The sequence below is a fragment of the Geotrypetes seraphini genome, chromosome 6, assembly GCF_902459505.1.
Source record: "Geotrypetes seraphini chromosome 6, aGeoSer1.1, whole genome shotgun sequence".
Lineage (NCBI taxonomy): Eukaryota > Metazoa > Chordata > Amphibia > Gymnophiona > Dermophiidae > Geotrypetes > Geotrypetes seraphini.
Window position 1 is genome coordinate 165864522 of NC_047089.1, and position 14691 is coordinate 165879212.

Sequence of the window (14691 nt, forward strand, 5' to 3'; positions counted from 1 at the left end):
TAGTAAAAAGGGAGGGGGTGTATATGTCTATTTTTGTATAGTTGTTACTGAGGGGACATTGCATAAAGTCATCTGCCTTGACCTCTTTGAAAACCCACGGAATATAAATGATAATTAACATTTTCTCTGCGTACAGTGTGCTTTGTGTTTTTAAAATTTTATTGTTGGTAGATCATTTTGACTTGGCCACCAAGGTAAGGGGGGAGGAAGGGGAGCAGCTGAAAGACATCTAATCTAATCCTTGCAGGCTTGACTGTGCAGGGAATTATTTTTGTAAAATCAAGTTTTGTTAAGTGACTGGCATTATTTAGACTTTAATTTCTATGAATGAATAGAATGAAAATGATATAAAATTACTTGCTTGTTTTTATATGCTTGCGCTGAAGGAAAGTGAAGAGAGAGTGGGCTGAGGACGCTGAAGGGAAATGGGGAAGAGAGAGTGGGGAGAAGACGCTGATTTATAAATTGACAATTATACAGCATATTGTTTCTTTTTATACTTTAATATAATAAGTTCAATATAAAACAATTCAAGGCTTGTGTGGTTGAAATCAGGTGGTTTGCAGGGATAGGGACCGAGCTTACAAGGATTAGTCCAATAAAATGGTATTTTCTTATTTCTCATTATTTTTTTATTTGTTAATTTGTAAAGTGGTGATTGTTATGTATCAGTTTTTCAAATTTAGATCTACTGTCTTTATATTTTGCACAGTATTAGAGGACATGTATCACTGTTTTTGTGGTGTTGTAGTGTTGCATTGTATGCAAAGTCTGGTTTCTTGGCGGTTCAGTTTAACTTTTGTCTACATATTTCTATTTTTAGTTTGTGATTATTCCATATTGGGCGAGGGTGTATCTGTCTGTGTGTATGAAAGGGACATGGCTTTCTGATAGTATTGACTGTACAAGATCAATTGATTGTACATGATCTGGCTTGTTTAGTTTTACAATGTATGTGTTGGTGTTCTAGTGCTCATTGCAGTGTTTAAGATGCTGCCTTTTCGTAGGTACACTCTTGTTGTGTGATATGTGGATTGTTATTAAAAATCATATTTTTCATATAGATGGAGGCGGGTGTCAAAAAATGATGGGCCCCGGGTGTCACATATGCTAGATACGCCACTGATTGGAGCACAAGCATTCTGCCTACCTCCAGGCACAACCACTAGTGTAACCCCCTAGTGGTGACACATGTCTATGGTTGGTGTAAATGGGTGCACCTACTGTAAATGCTGCAATTGCACATGCAAATGGGAGTATTGTATAAAGCACAAACTAAAATAGTGGAAACGCTCATGACCTACCCATGTGCCTCCCATGGGATAGCTCCCTTTGCAGTTACGCACAAGACCATTGAGGCAGCCAGTTATAGAATAGTGCCTAGGTGCACTTAGACATGTACCTAACATTTCAGCCCTGGTTTGGTGCTCAACTACCATTATCTCCTATTTCCATGCTTACAGTTGGGCGCTGTAGGAAGTATATACATTCTGAGAAATAGACAGCGCTCTAGATAGAATTTCCCTCTACATGTACTGTACATGCACTAACAATTATAGGGTTCAATTTTCATCCGGTAATGCTCAGTGATTCACTGACTGCCGCCAGCATTATGCCTAGAAACTCAATGCTGGGCTCCAGCTTTGAATTTCTGAGTTTACAAAGCCAGTCAAACTACAGCCAGTTAAGTTGAATATTCAGCACTTAATTGACCATGGTGAGCCACACATCAATAGGACTGACTGTCATTCTGTTTATGAGTTACCTTGGCTGGTTAAGTGCTGAATATTTTAATATAATAATTTCAGTGGCACTAACCGAGTGGCAAAAAATGAGCGGTTAGTCCTTAACATGTGATTTAACCAGCCAGGAGCCATTTCTGGATGTTTAAATTGCTTTCAGAATTGGTCCCATAGAATATTACATTACATTACATTAGTGACTTCTATTCCGCCTGTACCATATTAATATTTACGAAGAGCCCACGGAAAAGTTTTCAGCCCAACCAAGAGAATGATGTGTAGCCATGAAACTTTGACGTTATTTCACACTTTTCATGACACTTTTCGTTTCAGTAATATGAACTGAAATTGAAATGAAACGTGTGGAATAACTTGTAAGTTTCAAGGCTCCCTATCATTCTATTTTTGGTTGAGCTGAGAACTTTTCAGTGGTCCCTTGTATGCAATTAGGTGTACATTTACACGAATAAGTCTATGTTTTGCTCTTGCAAAGAAGGCACAATATGGTGGAACAAAGGCAGAGAATAGGCCAGGCTCCTACTAATACATGCATCTTACAGAATACTGTAAATTACATGCTCTTTGCCGCATTTAGGTGCATGTATTTATACCTGCTGTTGATATGGGGTAAGTGGGCGCACCTAATTTTAGGTGTGTAAATGTTGATTTATCCTAGCAATCTAATGGAATCTTGATGCCAAGTTGCTGTTATAGAATTTGTGCTCAGCATGCTACATCTGGTACCCAGTTATAGAATTGCCCCCAATAAGGGATAATTCTCCAAAAGTCACCAAAATTTAGACTCCAGGGCAACTGCTGTTTTCAGAATATTAGCATAAGTCTGAATTTGCACACCTAACTTTAGGTGCAAGCACTTATGTCAGCTCAATGAATGGTGTAAATCAGGGGTGCCCAATAAGTCGATCGCGATCGACCGGTAGATCGCGAAGGCAAAGTGAATCAATCGCGGAGCCCATTCCAGGCTCTGTGAAAGACTCGCATTGCCTTCACAATCTACTGGGCCGATCAGCCTTCCTCTCCCCAACGTCAATTCTGCCATTGGAGAGGAAGTTCTGGGCTAGCCAATCGCTACCTGGCTGGCCCGGAACTTCCTCTCTGATGGCAGAATTGATGACGGGGAGAGGAAGACTGGTCAGCCCGATGCAGGGAAGCAGTAGAGCTTGGGGGCTGTGGTGGCTTTGGGGCCTGTTCCCCGATGGTGGCGGCGGCTTGGGGGCCTGTTCCCCGATGGCAGCGGCAGTGGCTTGGGAGAGGGCAGGGAGAAAGAAAGAAAGGGGGCATGCAGGGAGACAGAAGGAAAGAAGGGAAACAGAAAGAAAGAAAGGGGGCATGAAGAGAGAAAAAAGAAAGGGCAGGGAGAGAGGAAGAAAAAGTTGGGGGAAGGAATGAGGTCTGGAGGAGAGGAAGAATACAGGCTGAAAGAAGGAAAGAAAGATTGGATGCACAGTCAGAAGAAGAAAGTGCAACCAGAGATGAAATCATCAGATAACAAAGGTAGGAAAAATTATTTTATTTAGTGATCAAAATATGTCCATTTTGAGAATTTATATCTGCTGTCTATATTTTGCTCTATGGCCCCCTTTTACTAAACCGCAATAGCGTTTTTTAGCGCAGGGAGCCTTTGAGCATCGAGAGCAGTGCTGGGCATTCAGCGCAGCTCCCTGCGCTAAAAACTGCTATCGCGGTTTAGTAAAAAGGGAGGAGGTATATTTGTCTATTTTTGTATGGTTGTTACTGAGGTGACAGTGCATAGAGTCATCTGTCTTGACCTCTTTGAAAAAACCCCAGAATAGGAATGATAATTAACATTTTCTCTGCGTAAAGTGTGTTTTGTGTTTTAAAAAAATTTTATTGTTGGTAGATCATTTTGACTTGGTCATTTTAAAAGTAGCTCGCAAGCCCAAAAAGTTTGGGCACCCCTGGTGTAAATACTCATGCCTAACTGTAGAGAGTTAGGCGCATAATTACTTGTATTCTACTACCTGCACACATAACTGCCTGATGCACCTCCACGGCTGCCCACAACTACTAAGATAAGGGTGGGCTTGCTGACTGAGCTTGTTACATTTGGTCAAGCATGAAATATTAATTTTAAAGTTTGCATGAAGCTAATTTTGAAATATTAAAAATGGAATAGTAGCGAGAGTTTTTTTTAGGATCAATGATAGAAACGTGGAACCTTGTAAGTCTTAGATAAGGCTTATTCCTGAAAATCAAGCAGGTTTCTGAGATCATTTTCCTCTCATATAAACACAAAGGTCCACCCTCCCCCTCCCACCTTTGTAAGGAATTTGATCATGCAACCTATAGAATAGTGACTAAGGACAGTTTCATGTATAACTGCTAACTGGTGCCAGTTAGCTCAAATTAAGACTATTTAGCCTATTCGTGCTTGCTAACGCCAATTATCAGCTCATTATTAAATTATGTGTATAACTGCCCTTATTCTATAACTTGCATCTGCAAATTTACATGTTAGTCACAGATTTGAACATGCACCTTTCTAGAATTAGGGGTAAATATATGTAGCAGCTGCTTAAAGATACAGTGGTGCCTCACACAACGAACTTAATTCGTTCCAGGAGCAAGTTTGTTATGCGAAAAGTTCGTTATGTGAAACGCGTTTTCCCATAACAATACATGTTAAAAAAAATAATTCGTTCTGTAGCATAAAATATGCTAAGATGACATAAAAAAAGATAAATTTTTGGTTATTATTTTTATTTAGATACATCTAAAAACATAATTGTTTTTTAAAACAACACACATTTTTTAAATTTAAAGACAGACTAAGTAGAGTCTAATTTTACAGTGAGAGGGCAGAGTCTCAGCGGCAAAAACTGGGACTTAACTGTTCATTTTTTTTTTTTTTCTACCGTGTTTCCCCGATGATAAGGCAGGGCCATCAAATAAGACAGCCCCCCCTTTTTAGAAAAAAATGTAAAATAAGGCACCCCCCCCGCAAATAAGCCACCCACCGATACCTGCGCTTACCCGAATCGGGTGGTACGGTGGATGACTCCGTGTGGTCCCTGGCACCCCCGACACGATCGGGGCAAGAGGGAGCTCAAGCCCTCTTGCCCCCCCGACTCCCCGACACGATCGGGGCAAGAGGGAGCTCAAGCCCTCTTGCCCCCCCCAACTCCCCGACACGATCGGGGCAAGAGGGAGCTCAAGCCCTCTTGCCCCCCCCCGACTCCCCGACACGATCGGGGCAAGAGGGAGCTCAAGCCCTCTTGCCCCCCCGACTCCCCGACACGATCGGGGCAAGAGGGAGCTCAAGCCCTCTTGCCCCCCCGACTCCCCGACACGATCGGGGCAAAAGGGAGCCCAAGCCCTCTTGCCCCGCCGATTCCCCAACTCCCCGACAATATCGGGCCAGGAGGGAGCCCAAGTCCTCCTGGCCACGGCGACCCCCTAACCCCACCCTGCACTACATTACGGGCAGGAGGGATCCCAGGCCCTCCTGCCCTCGACGCAAACCCCCCCTCCCCCCAACGACCGCCCCCCCCCAAGAACCTCCGACCGCCCCCCCAGCCGACCCGCGACCCCCCTGGCCGACCCCCACGACACCCCCAACCCCCTTCCCCGTACCTTTCTGTAGTTGGCCGGACAGACGGGAGCCAAACCCGCCTGTCCGGCAGGCAGCCATCGACGGAATGAGGCCGGATTGGCCCATCCGTCCCAAAGCTCCGCCTACTGGTGGGGCCTAAGGCGCCTGGGCCAATCAGAATAGGCCCGGGAGCCTTAGGTCCCTCCTGGGGGCAGGGCCTGAGGCACATGGTCGGGTTGGGCCCATGTGCCTCAGGCCCCGCCCCCAGGAGGGACCTAAGGCTCCCGGGCCTATTCTGATTGGCCCAGGCGCCTTAGGCCCCACCAGTAGGCGGAGCTTTGGGACGGATGGGCCAATCCGGCCTCATTCCGTCGTTGGCTGCCTGCCGGACAGGCGGGTTTGGCTCCCGTCTGTCCGGCCAACTACAGAAAGGTACGGGGAAGGGGGTTGGGGGTGTCGTGGGGGTCGGCCAGGGGGGTCGCGGGTCGGCTGGGGGGGCGGTCGGAGGTTCTTGGGGGGGGGCGGTCGTTGGGGGGAGGGGGGGTTTGCGTCGAGGGCAGGAGGGCCTGGGATCCCTCCTGCCCGTAATGTAGTGCAGGGTGGGGTTAGGGGGTCGCCGTGGCCAGGAGGACTTGGGCTCCCTCCTGGCCCGATATTGTGTGGGGAGTTGGGGAATCGGCGGGGCAAGAGGGCTTGGGCTCCTTTTTGCCCCGATCGTGTCGGGGAGTCGGGGGGGCAAGAGGGAACCAGGCGGAGAGAGGGCAGTTAAGCGCAGTGCCTGCGCGGAAGGATGCAGCTCGGGCGACTTCGTTGTGTGAAACGAAGTTCGTTGTACGGATCAAGACATAAAGTTCGTTGTGCGCAGCGTTCGCTGTGCGAGGCGTCCGTTATGCGAGGCACCACTGTATATCAGTGCTGAATACATGTTTTTTTTTTCAAATGCCACATTAAAAAATTGCAATCATCACCATTGTTGAAAGCGACTCGTCTGTTTCTGAAAATCTAGTTTAAAAAAAAAAAAAAAGACCAACATATGAGGAGCCGTTCCTCATGTAGTCAAATAAACTACCTGTTCAAATGCATTCTTCTGAAAGTCCTCAAAGCCAAAATTGTCCAATATTCCAATTTCAAGAGTTTGGTCACTATAATGAAAAAGAATATTAAGTTATAGGGATGCAAATAAACAGTGGTAATACTTACGTCTGTTGTTTTCCTAGAACAGGGGTAGGCAATTCCGGTCCTCGAGAGCCGGAGCCAGGTCAGGTTTTCAGGATATCTACAATTAATATGTATGAGATGGATTTGCATGCGCTGCCTCCTTGAGATGCAAATCTATAGGTACTCTCTTTTCCCTTCATGACCTAGTTGCCCTGTCATCAAATCCCAGTAAATCATGTTCACTTTACAATAGCCCATTTGCAAGACCTGCGGTGTTGCCAAGCCTCAGGTAAGCATTTTCATCACAGCTAGGAGATGTGAATTGTATTAATCTCCTAATTAGTACTGATCCCTGAGGCAGCCCATGAGTGAGCAAAAACATGGACCTCGTCAGGTGTTTGTTTTAATAAAGGATTATTTTTTCTTGGGACTTTGTGTATGATCTATCCAAATTATGCTGTGCAATTTAATTGATAAATGAACCAATTAGCACTGATGATTGGGTGCTAATATGCAATTATACTATGTAACAATTTTTTTTGTTATTGTTCCTGGGTAATAAGGGACTGATTCTGGAAATGGTGCCTACCGTGGTAGGTACCTGCAAAATGGGCACCCACCATGTGTCAATCACAGTATGTACCAGAATTGCATATATTTTTTGTACATGCCTTAAATGTAGGCCAGCATTTTACAGGCATACATTTAAGGTGTCTGACTCATGCCTACGAAAGCACCTAGGCATATCTATAGACACCTAAGGCCACTTCCCTCATAAGCCATACCAATGCCAGTCTTAGGCATCTGTAGGCATTAAGTCAGATGCCTACATTGTAGGTGTTGTTCACCACATTGATTTAAAAAACAAATAAACATGCATCCTGATTAGTCCATTAGATGACAGTAGGATGCCTATCGCCACCTACAATCAGGGTGCTGTTTGAGATTGAGGCCCTAAGTGTTCTTTTTTAATTGCCTATGCCACAAAAGTATAGAAAATAGCTATCACCCACTCAAACTTTGCTTTTGTGACCAGAATGTTGATATTTTGAAATTTACCTTTTTTGCATCAAAACCGTGCTGCTCCATAACAGGAAAAAGTACCTTTCTCTTTCACTGGCTCACTCAGAGCACCTCAAAGAGGATTTCAACAGGATCAAAACCTTACTAGGTGCCTTGAAGCATAATGAGTACAGCTGGGAGGTCATCGGAGATTTCAAAATAGTGGCATTCCTAATGGGTCTCCAAGGCGGTTTTACCAAGTTTCCCTGCTATCTCTGCTTTTGGGTTAGCAGGAACACAAAGGTGCACTACCAAAGGCAGTACTGGCCACAGTGGACCGAATTCTCGGTGCGGAAAAACAACTTTAAATGGGAGCCATTGGTGGACCCTTGGAAAGCGTTGATGCCACCATTACACATCAAATTAGCCTAATGAAACAATTGATCAGAGCTCATAAGGAGTCGGCAGCCTTTAAATAACTTCAAAACATCTTCCCTAATCTGTCTGAGGCAAAGATCAAAGCTGGTGTCTTTGTCAGACTACTAATAAAGAAGATCTTGGAGTACAAGGAATTTCCCAGGAACCTAACTAGGAAGAAGAAAGCAGCTTGGAACAGCTTTGTCATAGTGGTTCAGGGCTTTCTGAGAAATCACAAGGCTGAAAACTACGTAGAGTTGGTTGAGAATCTGGTAAAGAATTACAGTAAAATGGGCTATAGGATGTGTCTCAAGTCTATGCCCTTGATGCTCATTTTAAGACATTCAAGGAGAACACGGGAGCATACTCATTAGAGCAAGGTGAGCGCTTCCACCAGGATATACTCATTCCACTGCAACAATATTAGCATTTCTGTTGAAGGATACACCTCTATTGATCGGGCAAAGCAGTGTATTTAATATCTCTTGATTTTACAGCAGCTTTTGACTTAGTCATTTTCTTCTACTCTCTCGCCTAGAATTGCTAGGATTATCTGGTACTGTACTCAAATAGTTTGGATCATTTCTATCAGAAAGAACATTTAAAGTATCATTTTCATCTTCTCTTTCTTCTTGTAAATTATCTTGTGGAGTACCTCAGGATTTCTCCCTTTCTCTTTATTATTTAATATCTTTCAAAGTCCTTTAGCTCTAAGGATCTGAGAATTTCAGATTAAGGGCTTCGTTTACTAAGGTGTGCTAGTGTTTTTAGCGCACGAGCAGATTAGCGCGCACTAACCCCGCGCTACATGGCTAGAACTAATGCCACCTCAATGCCGTAAGAGTTAATTTTATGCAGATGACATCTTACTAGTTTTACCACAAAGGTTGATTAATCTGAATTTAGCCCCATTGCAATCATGTCTCAAGATAATTGATGAATGGGATATAAAAATTAAATTAGTTTTGAATGTGGATTAGAGGTACTCCTAGTTCTCCATCTATTGCTCCTCTTTTGCATTCTCAGCCAATTAATTACTGAACACCATGAGTTATTTAGGAGTTCAATTAGATTTATCATTGTCATTAGGACAGAGAGTCGTGCTAAATGGCCCACGCTGCTCCCGACGCTCATAGGAACTCAATGAGAATCTCGGAGAGAGGCGGGAACCAGAAGGCCTTGAGCATGCGCAAATGCTCAAGGCCCAGTCGGGGGAGAGGCATGATCTTTGGGCACCGGCACCTCCTGTGGGTTGGTGCTGCGTGCTGGTGCCACATTGGGGGGTAAGCATTCAGTTTGGGTGGGGGATGCCGGTTCACGCGGGGGGGGAGGGTGTGTGAACATTAACAAGGGGGGGGCGATGCCGGTTCGCGCGGGGGGCGGTGTTTGCGGGTGGAGGGGCGATTCTGGTTCGCGGGGGGACTCAAAAATCGAGTCAATGCTCGGTTTGCGAGTCACGATTTGTGAGAATGTTTTGCTCGTCTTGCAAAACACTCGCAAACCATGGCACTCGTAAACCGAGGTTTGACTGTATATTTAAATATTTATAACTATTTTTTAGTACAATAAAAGTTGATTAAGGATGTGCGGTTAGAAACAATTTAGACATCTGAAATCATGAATTAGAGAAAGTTTCTAGCTACTAAATAATCCATCAAATCAATTTCCTATCATAAAACATCTTGAAGTATCTTGAAAAAGGCTAATATGTCTACATCAATAGGAGAAAATATGCAGGCCTACCTGTTTTGTTCACCTTGATTTTGGAGGTAGTAGTTGGCATTGTTTACTAAAAAGCTAAACAAATGGCAATACAATGACTTTGCCAGAAGGTCACGATAGAATTCTGCAGTCTCAATGGTGTGTCTTCTTGTTATCATATCTCCTACAAAATAAATATTTTTTTTTGTAATTCTTTATTCATTTCATAACTTACATCAAGGGTACAGTAAATATCACACAATTATAATACAACATCACTTGAAAAATCTTCAATATCATACACCAATAAGATTTAACCCCCACCTCCTTTCAAATTCATATATAACTAATATATACCACCTGAAAATAATATCTTATGACATTCATATATATATTCTTAATGGAAAACCAAGAAACCCCCCCCACCCCAAATCCACATGTATATTAAAATTGGGAAAAGTGTAACTTATTAATTACTATAATTTAATAATGGTCCCCACACATCCTTAAATTTATTATAATAACCTTTTTGAACTGTCAACGCTCTTTCCATTTTATACACATGACAAACTGAATTCCACCAAAAACAATAATTCAGTCTTCTACAGTCCTTCCAATTAAATGTTATTTGTTGGATGGCAACTCCTGTTAATATCATCAAAAGCTTGTTGTTATTATTAGCAGATATTTGACATTTAGGTCTCATAGACATGCCAAATAAAATTGTGTCATATGACAATGCTACATGATTCTCTAACAGGCAATTTAATTAAATATTAATTCATATTAAACTTTGTTGGGAACATACAGAGGTAAATTCTATATATTGCACCATAAAGATTGGTGCAGAAAACACATGCTTAGCGCTATTCTATAAATTGTGTCTAAAATTATCACAGTTAGCGTGACTGATGTAAATACCCACACCTAAATTTTGTGTGGATCAGGCGGGTTCTATAACAGTGTGCATAAATTTTAGGAATGCCCATGATCCGCCAATGTCCCTCCCATGGCCACACCCCCTTCTAAAATCCACACATTAGAATTTACATACACCACTTTATAGAATACGCTTAGAAAGCTGTGCATACAAATTTTAGTTAGTGCCAATAATCGCTTGTTAATGGTCAATTATCAACGCCGATTGACATGTTAAACAATTAACCTACTTGCGCAATTTGGTTGCGTGGCCAAATTTGTGCACTCAAATTGAGACGCCACATAAAGAATCTGGGGGATAGAAGGTAATTTTATAACAGGTTGCCTAGGTGTGAATGCCACATAAATGCCATTTTGTACCCTTTTTTATAAAGACGTAACTATAGGCCACACTGATAATTACCCTCTAATATGCAGGCAGAATACACAGGAGTAGGGCATGGGCAGGCCATTGTTGGCGGGGCTCCTACTTACCTGTGAAACTCTCAGAATACTGTAAGTATATGCATTTCTGACACACTTATGTACTTGCACATCAGCTCGGCCTAAGAGTGAGCACTTACATAATAGGTACATTCATATGTGGTTATGCTAGTTTTCGAAACCAGACCCTAAGCATTGTAGGTTTCTTTACAGAACAAGCTCACAGATTCCATTGCCTCAGGTGCAAATGTTGGGGTCCTTTTATCAAAAAGCAGTATAAAGTGGCCTTGGTGCACCCTTAAATAGGTCATTCTGGCTCACTAAGGACATTTTTACTGCTGGGGTAAAATGACTGATTTTCTGCATTTTTCAAAAATGACCACGCACTAATGTTCACATTAGCGTGTGGCCATTAGCTCATGAGCCGCTACCACCGCTTATTTTGTAGGTGGTAGGGGCCTGCATAGTAAATCTGCATTAATCAGTTAATGTTAATCCATTCCTCAAAGCTGCTATTAACTGTACCCTTCTCCTCCACTGCCAATTCCAGACTGTTCCTTTCATCTAGCTGCTCCCTATGCCTGGAATAAATTACCTGAGTTTGTCTGCCAAGCCCCTTCTCTTGTTTAAAAGCAGAATAAAAACCCACCTTTTTGATATAGCCTTCAATCCATAACCCCAGTCCTCTGCCCACCAACCCAGCCAGCAGACCATCTGTTTCCCTTAACTGTATCCATGACATCCTGTTTGTCTGTCTTGTCTGTTTAGATTGTAAGCATTCGAACAGGGACTGTCGCCTTCTTTGTGAATGTACAGCACTGTGACGTCTGGTAGCACTATAGAAATAATTAATAGTAGTAGTGTGCGGCAACAAAGTTACGCTAACCAATCAGCATAGAACACACCCACTCTCCACACCAAATATGCTCCCCTGAACCAGAAAATAAAAAATATTTTTGAGTGCGTGGGTAGCATGTACACATGGCAAAATTACCAGAAGATGCATCAGTGGGCTCCAGAGTGCACCATTTTTTAGGTGGTATGCAAGAAATTAAAATACAAAATACATACAATACTCTGCACCCTTGCAGTGCATGCAAGGAGGATAAGAACATATGAACATAAGAATTGCCACTGCTGGGTCAGACTAGTGGTCCATCGGGCCCAGCAGTCCGCTCAAAGACCAGTTTCCTAAATGAGTCCAGCCTCACCTGCGTACATTCCAGTTTAGCAGGAACTTGTCCAACTTTGTCTTGAATCTCTGGAGGGTGTTTTCCCCTATAACAGACTCCGAAAGAGCGTTCCAGTTTTCCGCCATTCTCTGGGTGAAGAAGAACTTCCTTATGTTTGTACGGAATCTATCCCCTTTCAACTTTAGAGAGTGCCCTCTCATTCTCCCTACCTTGGAGAGGGTGAACAACCTGTCTTTATCTACTACGTCTATTCCCTTCTGTATCTTGAATGTTTCAATCATGTCCCCTCTCAGTGTCCTCTTTTCAAGGGAGAACTGGCCCAATTTCTCTAATCTCTCGCTGTACAGCAACTCCTCCAGCCCCTTAACCATTTTAGTTGCTCTTCTCTGGACCGTTTTGAGTAGTACCGTAGCCTTCTTCATGTATGGTGACCAGTGCTGGACACAGTACTCCAGGTGAGGGCGCACCATGGCCCAGTACAGCGGCATGATAACCTTCTCTGATCTGTTTGTGATCCCCTTCTTTATCATTCCTAGCAATCTGTTCGCCCTTTTCGCTGCCGCTGCACATTGCGTGGATGGCTTCATCGACTTGTCGATCAGAACTCTTTCCTGGGAGGTCTCTCCAAGTACCATCCCGGACATCCTGTATTCGTGCATGAGATTTTTGTTACTGACATGCATCACTTTACACTTATCCATGTTGAACCTCATTTGCCATGTTGATGCCCATTTCTTGAGCTTGATTATGTCACGTTGCAGATCTTCGCAATCCCCCTGTGTCTTCACTACTCTGAATAACTTTGTATCGTTCACAAATTTATTCACCTCACTTGTTGTACCAATGTCCAGATGGTTTATAAAGATGTTGAAGAGCACGGGTCCAAGCACCAAGCCCTGCAGCACCCCACTGGTGGTTGCCTTCCAGTTCAAGTATTGTCCATTTACCCCCACTCTCTGTTTCCTGTGCTCCAGCCAGTTTTTAATCCACGTGAGTATTTTACCCTCGATTCCATGGCTTACAATTTTCTCAAGTAGTCGTTCATGTGGAACCTTGTCGAACGCCTTCTGAAAATCCAGATATACAATGTCGACCAGGTTGCCCTTGTCTATCTGCCTGTTTACTCCCTCGAAGAAGTGCAGAAATTTCGTCAAACAAGATCTGCCTTTGCTGAAACCGTACTGGCTGGTCCTCATCAGACCGTATCCGTCAAGGTGATCAATGATGCAGTCCTTTATCAGCGCCTCTACCATCTTTCCCGGTACCAAGGTCAGACTCACATAAGAACATAAGAACATAAGAACATAAGAACTGCCTTCTCCGGATCAGACCTTCGGTCCATCAAGTCCGGCGATCCGCACACGCGGAGGCCCTGCCAGGTGTACACCTGGCGTAATTTATAGTCCATCAATCCTTATATGCCTCTCTTAAGGAGATATGCATCTAGTTTGCTCTTGAAGCCTAGGATGGTCGATTCTGTCATAATCTCCTCTGGGAGAGCATTCCAGGTGTCAACCACTCTCTGAGTAAAGCAGAACTTCCTGACATTAGTCCTGAACCTGTCCCCCCTCAGCTTCATTACATGTCCTCTAGTCCGTGTCAAATTGGACAATGTAAATAATCTTCTCTGCTCTATTTTGTCGATTCCTTTCAGTATTTTGAAGGTCTCGATCATATCCCCACGCAGTCTCCTTTTCTCAAGGGAGAACAATCCTAGTGTTATAAGTCTGTCCTCGTATTCCAGTTTCTCCATACCCTTCACCAGTTTTGTTGCTCGTCTCTGCACCCTCTCCAGCAGCTTTATATCCTTCTTTAGGTAGGGGGACCAATGTTGGACACAGTATTCCAAGTGTGGTCTGACCATTGCCCTATAAAGCGGCATTATAACTTTCTCTGATCTACTCGAGATTCCTTTCTTTATCATGCCCAACATTCTATTTGCCTTCTTTGCCGCTGCCGCGCATTGTGCCGACGGCTTCAGGGTCCTATCTATCAGTACACCCAGGTCCTTTTCTTGTTCACTGGTCTGTAGTTTCCCGCATCTCCCCTCGAACCTTTTTTAAGATCGGCATAACATTCGCCACCTTCTAGTCTTCCGGAATCTTTCCTGATTTGATCGACAGATTGGCTATTAGTTGAAGCAGTTCAGCTATAGTCCCTTTCAGTTACTTGATGATCACAGTTATGTAATGGCCTTCTTGCTGTAGTTCACAGTTGAAATGTATTTAATATTCCATAAATCACAACTGAGTAGTTTACAATAAAAATAAATTATAGTAACAATAGAAATTACAAGGGACATGAAAGGAAAGTGGGGGAAGTGGGCTAGATTACAAATTCATTATCTAAAGAAAGCAAGCAGAATACATAATAAGGCAAACAAGTGCATAATTTAAGATTTATTTAATGTTTATAATTATGTAAAATTAGATTATGACATAATAGGAAGGGAGGAGGTGAAAATAGAAGAGAAATTCTGTGTGGAGTTATTATATTGATGTTATTGCTAAGAGGTCTGCTAACTGGCAGCCTTTAGGGAAAA

At 43.3% G+C, this 14691-nt stretch overlaps 1 protein-coding gene across 4 annotated transcripts in view; it reads right to left on the reverse strand.

The window, feature by feature from the left end:
- Positions 1-14691, reverse strand: part of MYO16 (myosin XVI) — a 709054-nt gene that overhangs the window by 285498 nt on the left and 408865 nt on the right. For all 4 annotated transcript variants that reach the window (XM_033949922.1, XM_033949923.1, XM_033949921.1 and 1 more), the window contains 2 exons: positions 9637-9778; positions 6386-6458 (listed from right to left, as the gene is read on the reverse strand). In XM_033949922.1, coding sequence (XP_033805813.1) covers positions 6386-6458; positions 9637-9778 — 215 coding nt within the window. The remainder of the gene's footprint in view (positions 1-6385; positions 6459-9636; positions 9779-14691) is intronic.